The sequence below is a fragment of the Letharia lupina genome, assembly GCF_014066315.1.
Source record: "Letharia lupina isolate WasteWater1 chromosome Unknown contig_11, whole genome shotgun sequence".
NCBI lineage: Eukaryota > Fungi > Ascomycota > Lecanoromycetes > Lecanorales > Parmeliaceae > Letharia > Letharia lupina.
In genome coordinates, this window is record NW_023502980.1 from 817,948 (window position 1) to 833,050 (window position 15,103).

Below are 15,103 nucleotides of genomic sequence, written 5' to 3' on the forward strand. Positions count from 1 at the left end.
GATGAAGCTAGGTACTGTTACTGCGAAGACGTAAGCTATGGGGAAATGGTTGCCTGTGAGAACGAAAATGTAAGTCCATCTCTCTTGTGGCTTCCGAACCTCTTTGTGCATTTACTTACCTTCTGTAAGTGCGAACGCGAGTGGTTCCACTTCGAATGTGTAGGTTTGAAGGAACCTCCTGGAAGAAGGGTCAAGTGGTTCTGCCCTGATTGCAAGAAAATACTGGGCAAGAAATGATCACATCGAGGCACTGAAGCTCCCGAGCCGGTCAAGTGTGGTAGATCTCAACAGGAACTTTACAGGCACGACAAGGCAAGGTACTTAAGTGGGGGACATTTCACTTCTTGTATGCATGATTTACGAGGGCTACGGCCACAGAAGACTTCATACCCTGGGGGAAGTCGCTTCTTGCTGACACCGCTCATGAGGGCTGTCTGCTCGGACTATGTACGATAATGAGGATAGAGCTAGGATGTCGACTGAGGATCAATGATTCAACAGTCATAATATTTTCTAGCGATACGCAAGGCTCTCGGCGTATCAAAAAGATAAGGTAGCTAGCTTAATGGAACTACCTTTTTTATGCCAAATTATAACGCGCCTCACACCGGTTGCTAAGCTACTTTGTGTACTATGATATATGTCGAAGATGATGTTGACGTGCATGACTCGGAGTATTTCCACAGAAGTATGAGGCTCAATTCTAACTCGACAAAGGTACTTTAGAGTGCGGGTCGGCAGAGCTGCCATGGTCCTTTGCGCAATTCAATTGGATGCAGGGTCATCAATCCTGCGGCACAGAGCTCTCGATGTGAGTCTGGACCTTGACTCGTTTCAGATGCTAGAGTATCTGTGGTAATCGAGAGATGGGATCTCCGTCTTCCAACGAGACTACTCAGAGCTGAGATGATTGTTTCCATGTATTCCCTATCATTGATTGGACCATCTTCAGGTCTTTAGTCAAGCCTCCACTTTGATTTTTGATCTTGCGATTGGTGAAAAAGCACTCGCAGGATAAAAAGAAATCATTGTCAGCGGAAATGAGATGAAATCTAGTGTCGTTTAGACTTGTCCTAGTTTCTGTTAAAGCCAGGAACGTGTGCCGACTATAACATCGCGTTATGCCGTATTGCGTAAGGCGTGTGCACTATAGCGGCGGCAGTCGGAATCTAAATGATTAAATCCTTGTTGGCCGAGGGGGGCCAATCTCCACCCACAACCACCCTTTTCTTCTGCTCTGATTCCTCTCTTCTATCCACGCCTGCGCAACAAGGTGAACCCCCCGAGACACGCCCGAGCTGTTGTCGGCGGCGTCGTGGATGCAAGTGCTGTGAGGTGTGGATCAATCAGAGGACCAGTGGAGTTCGAACCAAAATTCGCGAAATTCCACGGTCGCAGTTCAAGGGGGTGGAGCTCTCTTGCACAACAAACAGCAACAGCAAACATCACACTCATTACACATTCGATACTCGATACTCGATTCTCGGCGACTTTTTCTTGTCACCAGAAGCAGAATATCATAATAATGCAAATATAGAGGACAGGTGGGTGCCTAACGGACTGTGGCTATGGACAGCCAGCAGGATCAAATGGAGTACTGACTCCAAACAGCTCAAACAGTCTTAATCCGTCGGTCTATGACTGGCAGCCATTCATTACAAGACCCATAATTCTTTTTATCAATAACACCACCGACGAAGCTGATCTTCGACCGCAACAACGAGCGAAAAACGTCCGCGCAAAGACGTTGTCCCATCTTTACACAATTAAACACAAAGTCATTCAGAAACACTACGCCATCCATTCGCATACATTTAGTTGCCAGCTTCTTCCTCCAGCATAGCCTTTTACACTCGAACACCTATGCCTTTGGGGCAGAATTGGAATCGAATATTTAATCAACACAATCAGCCTACCAGTTGCTGATAACTACACTCATTCATCAAGCACATCTATATTTTACATCTATCGCGGATCAAAGGTCCAATGGAGCACCCGTCCAAGAGACGGAGAATCGAGCGAAATCTGGGAGGACCGGTCGAAGGTCTCAATCTCAACAATGGCAGAGAACGAGCGGTCAGTTTGGGTGGCTCAAGCAAGAACGAGAAGCCAATAATGCCCAAGCTTGTGCTCCCTCCGCACGGAGCGCCAGGACATCCTGCGCATGGGGATCAAGCCGTGGGTGCTTCTAGCCAAGGTGTTGACCGTCCTCACTACCCTCTGGAGTCTGCAGACACGAAGCCCACGAGGGTTCATGCCCGACAAATCGTGCAACCCTCCGAGCCCACAGTACCAAACACCGGCGAAGCGATGTCTTATCCGAGCGGTAATCCAACCTCAAATCCATACCCAGGTCAAGTGGTACCTCCAGCAGGTGTCGCTGCTGCAGATGCAAGAAACCAGGCACTCGAATCACAGCAGGCTCAAGCTCAGGCTGTTGCCGTCAAGCAATTGGATGCTATACCGCAGGCGCCAGCTCCTGCCCCAGCAACTCATGCAGCAGCCAGCGCCAGCTCAAATGCTATGAAAGTCCCCAACTCTTCGTCACAGCAAATAGTCAAGGCACCTTCAACGCCTCCGCCATCCAATCCGTCGCCAACACCAGAGTCCTCTGCATCATATTTTTCCGCCTCACCTGCATCATCACCTAGTCCGAGTCCGCAACTTACATCAAGCCCTTCCGCTCCATCACCTACATTTACTCCGAACAAACACGAATTCGCTACTAATCATAATGGTACTATGTCAGGTAAGCCGCTTTTCGATCCATCCCACTTTCTCTTATACTGATTGATTTTCTAGCTTCTACCACAACATCCTCAAATCTGAGTAGGCTAAGTTCAGAGTCAGGGACCTTGCCTCCCTCTCTCTCCGCACTGCCGACGGCATCGCAGTCTTCATTAGCAAGCATCTCTACTATGATGACTTTCATCTCTGATGCAACGAATCCTAGTGCATCCCTCCAGACCCAAGCCTCTGGCACAAGCTCTGATCAAACAACATTCACACCTGCTACACTCGCTACATCAGGATCTGCACCAGCATCGTCACAGCTCTCGAGCCAAGCATCATTAGCATCCGTAATGTCCAGCGCCAGTGCCGCAGGTGCTGGAGGAAGTGGCAATTCGGGCAACACAGCCCCGACTCCTTCACCTTCATCAAGCTCAAATGGCGGCGCGGGAGGCAATGGTGCACCACCTACACAGGACCTCGTCGGTGGTATCGTCGGTGGCGTCGCAGGCTTGGCCATGATCTTCGTTATACTTCTCCTGTTGTTCCGTTGGCGACGAGGCAGGCTTGGCAATCGGAGAACTATATCTCCGCCTGTCCCTCAGACCATAGGCCACGGAGGTGTGCCGGAATCCGGTAATATGACCCAACGATCCAGCACCGCTCCTATAGCCGCCGCTGGCTTCTTTCGAAGTCTAAGACCTGCTTCATCTCAAACAGCGACCACTGCCGACACCGTTCCTAGTGAACGAGGCTTCCAGAAGATCTCTGGAAGAAAGCTCCCATCTGTACTGGCGTCTGGTGGTGATGGCTGGGGTGACCCTCCTGCTGCCGGTCCTAGTGCTGGACCTACTGGAGCCGCAGCTGGGCTAGGTATGGCTGCAGGCGTGGCCAAAGGCCGAAGCCCTTTCGATGATCCCCCGCCTGGTCAGCGACCTTCTCCATCCCATTCACTATCAGGTTCATCCTTTTATCGTGACTCCCACGGTTTCTACGGCGGTGTCGTGCCAGAAGAACAGACCGAAGCATCCAGCTCTCCTGGATCTTCATCGTCACCAACATATTTTGCACCTCTAGGGGCTGCCGCCGGTCGTTCGAATGTCCCACTAGGTCATGGAAGCCCGAGCCGTCGGGATGAAGCAGCACAGATGCGACCCGGTCCTGCTCGTACGCCTGTCATAAACCAGCCCGGATTTGGCTCAATCCGTGGCGGTGCACCTCCAAGGCCTGTTCGCGCTACACCGCCACCAGCTGGACTCATTCCTGTTCGAGATGGTCTTGGCCGGAGTCATCCTAGCCAAGATGGCTCTCGCGGGTCTAGATTCAGAGAGGACACTACACCACCTTGAGTTATGACCCCCAATTTCTCAAACATCAACTTCACTTCTACTGTCAATATTTAACCATAGTCGTGGTTTTGGTTCATCGCCTCTAACCGCGCTTTCTTGTGTAATTAATCGACTAGCAACGGAGGAACTTTCAACGATTCCGCCACCACCAACGACCTATCACCGGCCGCTGTAACAATATTATCGAGGCTCTGGAGAGTCTTACGCCACGTCTTTTCCTATACGGTTGATCATAATGAATGGGGGTGAATGTGGGTAATGTACCAGTCGGTCGATCCGTCCGTCAGCCTTCTTGTCACCTCATCAGCCGGTACCCTTCAGCTAGAGAGTATCTTGAACAGACACATCGTGGACAGCAAGAGCTATCCATCTTGTGCGATCTCACCGCGCTTCAGCAGGCCTGCCTCATCCTGCAAGTCGCAGGGCATCACTGTCGAATTAAGTCTTTTTTACGATGAGAAGGGGACGCTGCCAGTATTGGGGCTGGATAATTTGCGTGGAGTGGGTTCTTGTGATAGAAATGTGTAACAATGAGGAGATCCTATGTCGCGTTGTCTCGAACGGGGGAGTGTTGTGGGACGGAACAGGCCGTGAGGGCCAGCTTTTGTCAGTGCTAGATACCATGCTGCGAGTGTTATACGGAATTCGATCTGTCAATCATCTTCATGTGCCTTCCAAGATACTGAAATTTCTTTCGGGTGACTTCCCTTCTACTCCGTGCTCGTAAATTTCCCTCCGCTACCCGGCACAACCCCAATATTTACCTTCGTCCCAACCAGGTGCTGTCACAGCACGAAGCGATCATGGGTTACAAACATGATCAAACTCTATTCTCAGGGACTCACCGGCCTCCATCTGTAAACGAGCATCTAGAAGAGCAACCACCTCCCTTCCAGCGCCGCCCACCCCCTCCTCTACCACCCCGCGTTACCCCCAACTCACTTCCAGACCACCCCCCAGACGCCCCTCCTCCCTACACTGAGACTGCACCAATCTATCACTCCCAACCGTTGACCAATTCCTGGACCGCACAAGACCCTCGCTCTTCGTCTACTCAATCGCTCGTACCCCACAATGATTCTCACACGGATGGAGATGGAAATAGGACAGATGGAAAAAGAACGCTGTTACTGGTGTACATACACGGTTTCATGGGAAACGAAACCAGTTTCCAGAGTTTTCCGGCTCACGTGCATAACCTGGTTACGGTCAAGCTGGAGGGAAGCCATGTGGTGCACACAAAGATTTATCCAAAGTATAAGAGTAGGAAGGCGATTGAATACGCGAGGGATGCGTTTGGAGAATGGCTAAGCCCGCATGAGGGGCGGGATACGGATGTCGTGCTGCTAGGGCATAGTATGGGAGGATTGCTATCTGCGGAGGTGGCTTTACTGGAAGGACATCGAGTCTTGGGGACGATCAATTTTGATACTCCGTTTCTGGGAATGCATCCTGGTGTCATAGCTAGTGGGCTTGGGAGTCTGTTCAGACCAGCGCCAGATTCTCCTGCCCCAAAATCTGCAGAGACCAGTGCTGGAAGCCAGGACGTCACTCGAACGTCGACCAACGAAGCCATACAGTCTTCTGCGTCGTCTTCTTACTTTGGTTCAGAGGCTACTGGATCTACGTTGATGCCAACGGAGTCAAGTTCCAATACCTCAATACCACTATCCGCTGCTCCTGATCTGCCGACCAAAGATCCAAACTTCGACCCTCCTTTTGTCAATGATGTGCGGTTACCGCAGCGTACTGGTTGGAGCAATGCCTGGCATTTCCTCAACAAACATTCTGACGATTTGCGTAAAGCTACACAGTCGTATGTGAAGTCTCATCTTGAATTCGGCGGAGCTATGGCGGATTATAATGGTTTAAAGAATCGGTATGGCAAGATCAGGGCCCTCGAGGATGTTAAACCACCACAGAGAACAAGATTTGTGAACTACTACACTGCAAGTACGGGGCGGCCGAAGAAGCCAAAGGAGCCATCGCCTCTTGCATCTCGGACTCAAACTGGTCAACTGGATGGAGAATCGTCACGCATGGCACTGCAGATACACGAGACAAGCCTCGACACTCTCGAGGGTCATTCGCCAGACACGAGTCCTAGGATTTCCATCGAGAAACCGAACGACGAAGAAATAGCCGAAGAAGACACTCAAGACCATGACAAAGCCTTCCTCACTGCTAGCGAAGGCATCAGCGACGATGAAGGCGCAATGTCTGACGTTAGCCAAGCAATGGACCACTTGCACCCGGCTCCTGTTACAAGTGATGAGCGGGAAGAAGAACTCGACGACCATGATAAGCTTGCAGCGCTCAAGCCTAGCAATTCCGATGCCAACTCACGCCCCAGCCCTTCGAAGGCCCCGTACATCGCATTGACAAACCCGCCGCCCTTGAGAGCCGCACCATCTCTCCCTCCGGTTTCCATTGCCCCCGAAGAACCTGCCCTCTTCGACCCCACTCTCTACCCCGACAAGGATACACGCAAACTCGCGGAAAAGGAACATTCTCGCCAAGTCAAAGCTTATAAGCAAGCAGTCAGAGATCGCGACAAGGCGATCGCTGATAGACGGAAGCTCGTCGAGAAAAAGGAAAAGAATGCAGCTAAGGAGAGAGAGAAGGTTGAAAAAGCAGAAGAAAAGGACAGGACCAAAGCCGAGCAGCGTGGCATGGAGAAAGGAGAGCGGGAGAGAGCAAAAGTTGAAAGGGAAGAGCAAAAGAAGAGCGAAAAGGAACGATTGAAGGCCGAAAAGCAAAGAGCTAAGGTGGAGAGCGATAAGCTCGGGAATGCTTCTTTGCGCGAGACAAAGTCGATGGCCGATTCCGATGCAGACGGTGCTGATGCTGATACTGAGCCCAAAGAACAGAAAGCAAAGCGAGATAAGAAATTCTGCATGCTACCGTCGAAGGAGAATGGCCAGATTGATCCTTGCTGGGTAAGGGTCTTTATGCCAGGCGTTGATGAGGTGGGAGCTCATTGCGGGCTCTTCTTCGTGGATGGGGAGAGGTACCAGTGGTTCGTGAATGATGTAGCGGAGAGGATTAAGGAGTGGGTCAAAGAGGGAGCGAGAGGTTGAGGAAAGCGGTGGATGGAAGGATTGAGACGGAGAACGTAGACGGAAGGCTTTTGGTTCGTTTTTTTTACTGTTTTAGACGATACCCATACATATGCCTGTGAACGGAGAGCTGGACGTATGAGCAGCTATATCTTTGACGTCGTCTTTGGGTATCGACATTCAGATACGTGCCATTTATCAGTCATCAGTCTATTGGGGTGAGCGTTCAATAACCGTAATAACGGCTCCTCGTTGGTACGACTCTGGTCGGCCAGTATTTTTAGGGATTTGTACCGCCTCGACCACCACTTTCTCTGGTAGTTTGCCCACCGTACGACTTAGGTACCTAGTTTGGCACTTTTTATTGAACTTGTAAACGGTACCTGCATGATCGGATCGTAACCCTAATACTTTGCCGCTCTAGCCGATATTCTATGGATATGTCATTCTTCCTCAACGGTTTTCCCAAACTTGAAACAACTCACCTTCACATTCGTCGAATACTAGATACTGACAGCGAAGGATCTGTCCGGATATACAACGCCCACTCGGCAAAACTACAATGGAGAAGCCGTCAGTGGAACAAATCAAGCAAATTGTCCGCAATCTTACCGAGAGCGATGACCCAGTCGTACACAAAGCTACCGTAGAAAAATAGTATGTCGTTTCGAAATCACGACCGTGCTCTCACATCATGTCACCTTTCTTTATAGATGACCCTTTCATACTATTGCAAGACAACGTAGTAACCAAAGACCCCCAAAAGAAAACCCAACATGGATTCTTCTCTCTTTTCTCTCTCTCTCGCTCCTTCGATCCAGTGTTCCCATCCTGACCCCACCCACCAGCTTCACCCAAAACGCCGCCTTCGTGCACCCCATCGTCGACGTCAAACCCGCCCCCCACAGCATCGACACCCTCAAGCAAGTCTACGCCGTTTACAAAGTCCTGACGCGAAAGATCGAGATCCACTTCACGCGTACGTAAACCCCCCCCCTCCCTCCCCTCTCCCCCCTCTCTCCCCTACAGTATCCCGTCTTCCCTCTCCCCCGATTCGAGAACCCTTCATTGACGGCGCACGTGAACCACGAAACCAGACGTCACCATCGACGCCGACAACACCCGCGCGGTGATCGAACTGGAGGAAGATGTGAACTTCGTCCTCCTCCCGTTCGGCTTCGCGCGGATCCGAGGGGTCAAGTTCATGACGGTGCTCGATCTCGTGCAGAGTCAACAGGACGATAAGTACTATATTAGCAGACAGTGGGGTACTATACCTTTCCCTTTCCGTCCCCCTTTCCCCTCCCGGCCCCTTTCCCCCTCTTCATGCCGCCTCGGGCATCGTGACGGACGGCATAATGCAGACTGCTGACGGCGGCATAGATATCATACCCGTGGACGCGGCCATCAAGAGCTTCCCTTTCGGCTTCGTGTACGGCTGGTGGCGGGGTGTCTGCACGCTTACGGGGTCGGTGGTGGGGTCGGGGCTGCAGATGTCGGGGCTGTGGGCGACGGCTTAGATCGGGTGAGCGCGTGCTGAGAAGAGTGTGTAGAGGATCAGACACATCACATTGACCCAAAAGGAGGCAGTTGTGGGGGTGTCAGGTTGGGAGATTTTGAAACTTCCGGCTTCGGAATGGACGTGCTGTGTGTGGATCGAAGACCTTGCGGGGGCTGTCTTTGCATCTTCATCAAAGAATTTTCGGCTTGGTGTAATAGAAAGGGTGGATATCACGAGACATAGACTACAAATCAGCATTATGATCTTGACGACAGAAACGCCTTCGCTTCATCCTCATCCACATTCGACTTGTCCGAGCTCTTTTTCTCAATTAATCCAAGCTTGTTCTTACGGATCTCATACCACATCTCCCTCCTATCACCCCCCAGCTCCTCCCCCAACAACTTCCCCTTCAGAATCTTGATAAACTCATTATACAACCCCGGCTCCTCCATGTCAATCATCTCATTCCTCATCAGGTCCAACTCCTCCACCGCCTTGCCATAAGCAATGTCACCGAAGCTGTCTTTGATTTGCGCTTCGATGATTGTGGAAAGTTGCTTGACGGCGTCACGGACCGCATCTTCAGACTCGGTCGTGTCGAGAGCTTGTCGGAATTCAGGGATGGGGTTTTCGCGGGTTATTCTGGTCTTTTTGGATTTGTTGTTGCCGAGGAGAGCGCCGACGTCGAGGCCGGAGAGGGGTTTGATTTCGTTGCGGTTGCGTTTTCTGGATTGGACTTTGGGCGGAACTTTCTTGACATCCGCCGCGGCGATCAGCTTTTCGAGCCTCTTTTTGGATCCAGCCACCAGCTCTTTAGGAGGGTTGGAATATCTTGTAAGTATATCGTATGGAGGGGGGACCGGCTCCGTGGGATGCACCGCTCTCCATCGGACTGCTTGGTCCATGCGATGCAGGACCGGGGAAAATGTATCAGTCATGTTCATATACTCTGCCGGGTTTCCTTCATCATCTTTCCCCAAGTCCGAGAGATCCATTCGGTCAACGTAGTCGCTCATCGCCGCGCTCAGCGTGTCATTTGGTAGATTTCGGTGTTCCCGGATTTCCTTCCCAGACACTGTGATGACTCTGTCCAGCGGTGGAAATCTATAGGAACGGACATCTTCGGCGAAAGGCAGCTGTACATCAAGGAGACATTCATAATCAACCTCGATTGATGGCGCAAGCAAGGTGATCAGGGGCTCTCTATCTGCTTTAGTGACCAAGCGGGCAACTGCATACGATTCCAGCTCGAAGAGAGCATGTATCAGCGATGACAAGGCCATTATGGCCTTGCTGTTCGTTTTCTGAGCGATGACGATGCAAGAGACAGACAAAGTCATATAGCGTTCGAACTGTACTCTGTCAGAGATAAAGTTACTGAAGCATGCAAATATTAGGCACTCACTGTCGACCAGGGAATGAACCCAACGATCTCAAGTCCCGGCTGGGTCTCCAATTTCGTGACGTTAAGGTCAGACTCACTTATGTGCACAGCTGTTCGCCCATACTCATAGCCTTTAGCCAAATCGTCTCTGCTAACGTCTCGTTTTCCTCCTGGAGCTTCCTCGTCAAGGACTTGATAGGTTCGAGCATTCCTCACAGACGTCAAGCTGTTCCCATCAGATTGAATTGGACCGGAATCGGCTCCATCCGCATCAGGCATCATTGTTGCCGAGGACTGTGTGCTGACGTGGTCATTTGATAGATCAGACCGTTGAACATATTGACTTGCTGCAAGCGGTTTTCGGACCACAACCCTAGGATACCTTTCGACATCGATGCAGAGAGCTGAATCAAATTGCTCGGGGTCTCCAAGGGTAAGCTGGCCTTTATAGGAAGGTACAGGTCTCGTGGTCTTGAGCCTTGGCGTACCCAGCTCCTCGATTGCTTGTTGCATTGTTCCGAAAATGCCTTCGCAGTCTTCCACCAGAGCTCTGAACGTTGCTTCATTGACTGCCTGTATCGTCTCATAAGCAGATGTTAGATATCTTGGTTGTGATTGAAGACCTTTTGAGGATCTTTGTCCTCTTCCTTGAATCCATAATCTGGATCGTCAAAGTCAACTCCACTGCCAGTCGTTAATTCTCATCCTTTTGAATTTCGATTTAGTGCATACATGATCACAAGCTCGATATCGTCTGACTTGATCTTCTCCGTGATTTGCGACATGTCATCCGCATCCATAGAGCCCCGTCCATCTGTGACAAGGATTATCTTCCGCTTGTATTTCAGCTTCTTGCAATGCTTCGTGATCATCTGGATGGCAATGACAATAGCCGATATTGCTGGCTTCATTAGTAGATTATCCTTCGAGGGTGAGGGAGACAAGCGTACCGTCGCCATCGGCCGTGTCGCTCACTTTGACTTTTTGCCATAGATCCTTCAAGCCCGGTAGCAGAACCCTGTAGGATTTGAGCCGAGCTCTTTCCAATGCCGCAAGATACCCACTGTTTTATCTCCTGCAGCACAGATATATTTTGGAAGCTGTCTTCGCTGTCTAGCTCATTCTCCGTGCCTATTCGAGTATGAACGTCCGCAATCGCCAAAGTGTTTTAAGGGTCGTACGATCGGTGCGCAGCCCAATGGCTCCAAGCTGTGCAGTCTTCCGGTCGGTCGCTACCTAGATCTGTCAGACAGACTTACGCAGAGAGAGTTTCCACCTACCTACTGTACTGGTGATCTTTTCCCAGACGTAGGTCATCGCCCAGTCAAGATCTGATTCCTTCCTTGCGTTGCGCTTTTCACCCATCGACCTCCCCATATCTACAATGTAGACCGTCGCCTCCTTGTCTGCCATGATTATGTTGCGGTGCTGCTCGCGCCCGCGTGATATCGCGGGAGAAGGGAAGGTTGTTTGTGGATATGTGGTAATGTGGGGTAAGAAGTAGCAGGCAGACACCGTCGCGGAAACTTCTAAACGCGAAGGCACGTGACCACTATGTCTTAGCACCAACGTCTTTCGGCAGTACAAGGCCTTTGAATCTTGACGATGACAGTGCAAGAGACGAATCTATCCTTCGGGGGAAGGCTCCGCTTGCGCTTTTATGGAGCCAATGCCAAAGGATTTCGGTTTGGAACCCCAACAACATGGACGACTACCACAATTTCTGCTTCGCGACGACGTAGTGTCATAGCATCAACTGCACTACTCTGACTTGTCAAGGGAACTTTGCTCCTTCATACGGCAGATTTAACGGTAGAGTCTGACCTTCTCTCGATCGAAAGATGTTCATCTCACTCAAGGCCCAGCCAGGTCCACTGCACATTCTTTCCATACAGCCTGGAACGCTGGATCAGCTAGAAATTGCACGCGTGATTTCAGTCCTTGTCCTCAGTTTGGGGGTGAAAAAAAATTGCGTTGTATGATTTCTGGATAGGCTGAGCTTGACGCAATGTTTATGGACGGAACTCATGCAGTCTTTTTCGCAAGCTTACGAAGGCTGGTAGCCCTTTTCCAACACTGTTGGCCCGCGCAGACGTTCTCAGAATTGGGAAGTCAGCCATCTAAAGGGATCCTTCATGTCCAAACTTTACCCATTTGGTGGGAAAGCGTATCTCGCCGATGCAATCGCTACCAGAAGCTGTACTCCCTTCAATTTGCCGTTCATCATAAGACTTCTTGATTAGCACAGATCATCTCGCACGCTGACCAGCGCCCCTCTTCCTAATATACTTGTTGCTCTGTCTACCCTCGAGTAGTAATCAACCTGAACATCTGCCGCTCCTCCAAAATCCTCGATTAGATCCTAACTCACTTTCGCCATTGATCTCTTCGTTCCATAGCTCAAACGCTTGAGATGTCGCTAGCTTTGTCAGACGTAGTTCGGATGTTCTCGAGCTACGACGGTCACCGCCCTGTTATTCTCTACCTCAGATTTCAGTTCTAAGTATCATTCCAGACAGTTTATAAAGTATTCCACTCAAATACGTGGTGGCGGAAGTCTCTTTGCTTCGGGTGGGAATGCTCCACCAAGAAGAGGCCGTAGAATTCCTGGCCAGAAGCGAAGGCTGTACTCGTACGATGACATTGATTTAATCGAATGGACGAACGATGTTGTTGAATATGGAGAAGGACCTCCTGCACCTTGGGGATCTAGGCCTATTTACGATTCGAAAAGCTCAAAGCGGTAGGCTCAAAACGGTGAGCATATGGTAATACTATCATGACCAGTCATCACAGCCACAGCGTATTCCCGGTGTATTCATGCAACCTCGCCAAAAAACCAGACCTTCTCACATGCTCCATACCCAATTCTTTTTCCAGAAGTACGCCACTCTCCCCCAAAACCTCCCCATACTTCTTTCCGGCCTAGTTCCCCTACTGCAACCTCTCCGCCAGCAAGAACCCATACCAAACCGTAATTCCCAAACCCACCAAATTCGTCAATGCACTAACCCCATGCATACGACTAAACGCCCTATTCAACCTCTGCATCTCTTTCGACTGCGGTCCCTGTTCATAATACTTCTTCCCGTCCCGCGTCTCCTGATGCTTCCTCTCTTTCATAATCCGCGTCGTAACCGGTCCCGCCCAAAGCAAGTTCGCCGCATTCAATGCGAAAACCGTCGCAATGGGCGCTAAGACCGTCCATCTGTTTCGCTCTTGTAGTATGCCGCTTAGACTTGAGGGTTCCGTGGTAATACCACCAAGGGAAGAGGGGGATTTGACGCCAGGGTATGTAAGCGCCATGATGACCGGGAGGGCGGTTTGCAGGGCGAAGTAGACGGGAGTGAGGGCGGCTTGCAGGGTGGAGAATTGAGGGCGGGAGAGGGCGCGGTAGGAGACTATGCCGTTGATGAAGGATTGGTAGATGGAGCTGCCGAGGAGGGTGCCATAGCTGGTAGAGTGGTCGAGTTAGTTGGGGACAGGGCTGGGAGACGGAGAGGGCGGGCGGACCTGATGATGTGGTAGGGGGCGGGGCTGTAGAGGATTGAGAGATCGGACATTTTTGCGAGAGGGTTACGAAGAGGTTCGGACAGTGGTAGAGACTATTTGTTCTCGCGAACGCGAGTAGTGCAGTGGGAGAATGTACGGAGAGCCGCGGCAGGCTGCTGAATTGGGTCTAGCGCCAGAAGCCATGATATCAGCATTTCGCTGCGCGCATACTTTACTTACTTACGTAGACCACGCCCATTGCTCGTCTGACACGCGTGGCGCGAGCGATTGAGATATATGAAACGGACGCTAAACATATCGACGTCTGTTTTAGACTTATTCTTACTGTAATACTTTACCTTTTCAATTTTCAAAAATTCAAAGAGGGAGCCTGGGCACTCCGGAAGAGCTTTAACTGAACTCGTGAGTATTGAATATATCTTCTTCGGCTGCCAGGAAGACATAAATCTGTCCCGGCCTCACCCTCGACTAGGCCTCGGGCGAGCGCTGCCTCAACGGGTTGATACTGGGTGACTACGCCCCTTTTCCCTTTTGGACCTGGTTGATTACTTGAACATTGAAGGCTCTGCCAATGCGCAACGGGCTTCCGGTAATTTGAGCATTGCCTTTGCACGATTCTGGAGCACACCATTCTTGAATTGGTGTATGTGTTACTGGAAAAGCGGCCTTTACTCGTTTACAATACGAGCGAAGCGAAGAGGCGCCATGGTCAGCGCATATCATACCCCTATATTCTTAATCATTGGGAAACAAAAAAGTTCCCGCAAGCACCCCCCCCTCGAAAACCAAAATTGAAATTTCTTGAAAATCTTTACAACCATCACTCTTTATAATCTATAGTTTTCAATAATCTTTTCTCATAATACTAAATATTTAATCTTAAGAATTTTGAAAGATTTTAATTTCCCTATCGTAAGATCAGTATATATAACAGAATAAGATAGGGCTGAGCTTGAAAACCTTGAATTTGTATGTGCAGCCAATCATAAATTCGGGGTTATTACGCCTTTTGGCTAGACCGGCTGAGTCACCGCGGGTAAATAAATTAGCGTCCGCAACCATCAAAATCTCTTACTCTACTTTTAACCCTTTAATAACTTTACTATTTTCTATTAAAATTTTAAGATTATTTTTTTAAATTATAGAACGAAATGTGGGCTTTCAGATTAAAAATGAATTTTTAAATTAAGTCTTATAATTATTAAAGGGCAAGGAATTCAAATATCGCTCACCAAAGTTCGCTCACCTATTTACTCGATAGCCCTGATCAAAAAAATGATTATGAATTTAATTCATAGGCCTTTACTCGTATAGTATAAATTAAAAATATACGCTTTACGTTGAAAAGTTACCTCGGCTATTCTATAATCGCCAAGACTTATCTAAAAAATCTTAAGAATTTAATAGATTTTTATTTTACTATATAGCAGATAATAAGAATATTTTAAAAATCGAAGATCTTGATCTTGATTATATCTTCTTATAGTTATCAAGTTTTCAGAAAATTATAATTTATCGTTGTGAAGTTATTCCTGAAGTTTCATTTTTCGATTTTCGAGGGGGG

General features: G+C 49.6%; 5 protein-coding genes across 5 annotated transcripts; 3 read left to right on the forward strand and 2 right to left on the reverse strand.

Moving 5' to 3' along the window:
• Positions 1-1,986: 1,986 nt before the first annotated feature.
• Positions 1,987-4,079, forward strand: HO133_000811 (uncharacterized protein; the record flags this gene model as incomplete). Its single annotated transcript, XM_037291747.1, has 2 exons — positions 1,987-2,749; positions 2,803-4,079. The coding sequence occupies 2 exons, from the start codon at positions 1,987-1,989 to the stop codon at positions 4,077-4,079; spliced, it is 2,040 nt and encodes a 679-aa protein (XP_037152109.1).
• An 803-nt stretch (positions 4,080-4,882) lies between these two features.
• HO133_000812 (uncharacterized protein) lies at positions 4,883-7,159 on the forward strand (the record flags this gene model as incomplete). Its single annotated transcript, XM_037291748.1, has 1 exon — positions 4,883-7,159. One exon carries the CDS (start codon positions 4,883-4,885, stop codon positions 7,157-7,159), a length of 2,277 nt encoding a protein of 758 aa, XP_037152110.1.
• A 541-nt stretch (positions 7,160-7,700) lies between these two features.
• HO133_000813 (uncharacterized protein) lies at positions 7,701-8,658 on the forward strand (the record flags this gene model as incomplete). The annotated part of the gene is given in 4 exon segments (XM_037291749.1): positions 7,701-7,795; positions 7,960-8,117; positions 8,236-8,383; positions 8,403-8,658. 4 exon segments carry the CDS (start codon positions 7,701-7,703, stop codon positions 8,656-8,658), a joined length of 657 nt encoding a protein of 218 aa, XP_037152111.1.
• Positions 8,659-8,896: 238 nt separating this feature from the next.
• On the reverse strand, positions 8,897-11,439 carry HO133_000814 (uncharacterized protein; the record flags this gene model as incomplete). The annotated part of the gene is made up of 8 exons (XM_037291750.1): positions 8,897-9,994; positions 10,048-10,599; positions 10,650-10,710; positions 10,759-10,927; positions 10,977-11,044; positions 11,091-11,157; positions 11,208-11,258; positions 11,307-11,439. The coding sequence occupies 8 exons, from the start codon at positions 11,437-11,439 to the stop codon at positions 8,897-8,899; spliced, it is 2,199 nt and encodes a 732-aa protein (XP_037152112.1).
• A 1,521-nt stretch (positions 11,440-12,960) lies between these two features.
• HO133_000815 (uncharacterized protein) lies at positions 12,961-13,589 on the reverse strand (the record flags this gene model as incomplete). Its single annotated transcript, XM_037291751.1, has 2 exons — positions 12,961-13,480; positions 13,540-13,589. 2 exons carry the CDS (start codon positions 13,587-13,589, stop codon positions 12,961-12,963), a joined length of 570 nt encoding a protein of 189 aa, XP_037152113.1.
• Positions 13,590-15,103: the final 1,514 nt, after the last annotated feature.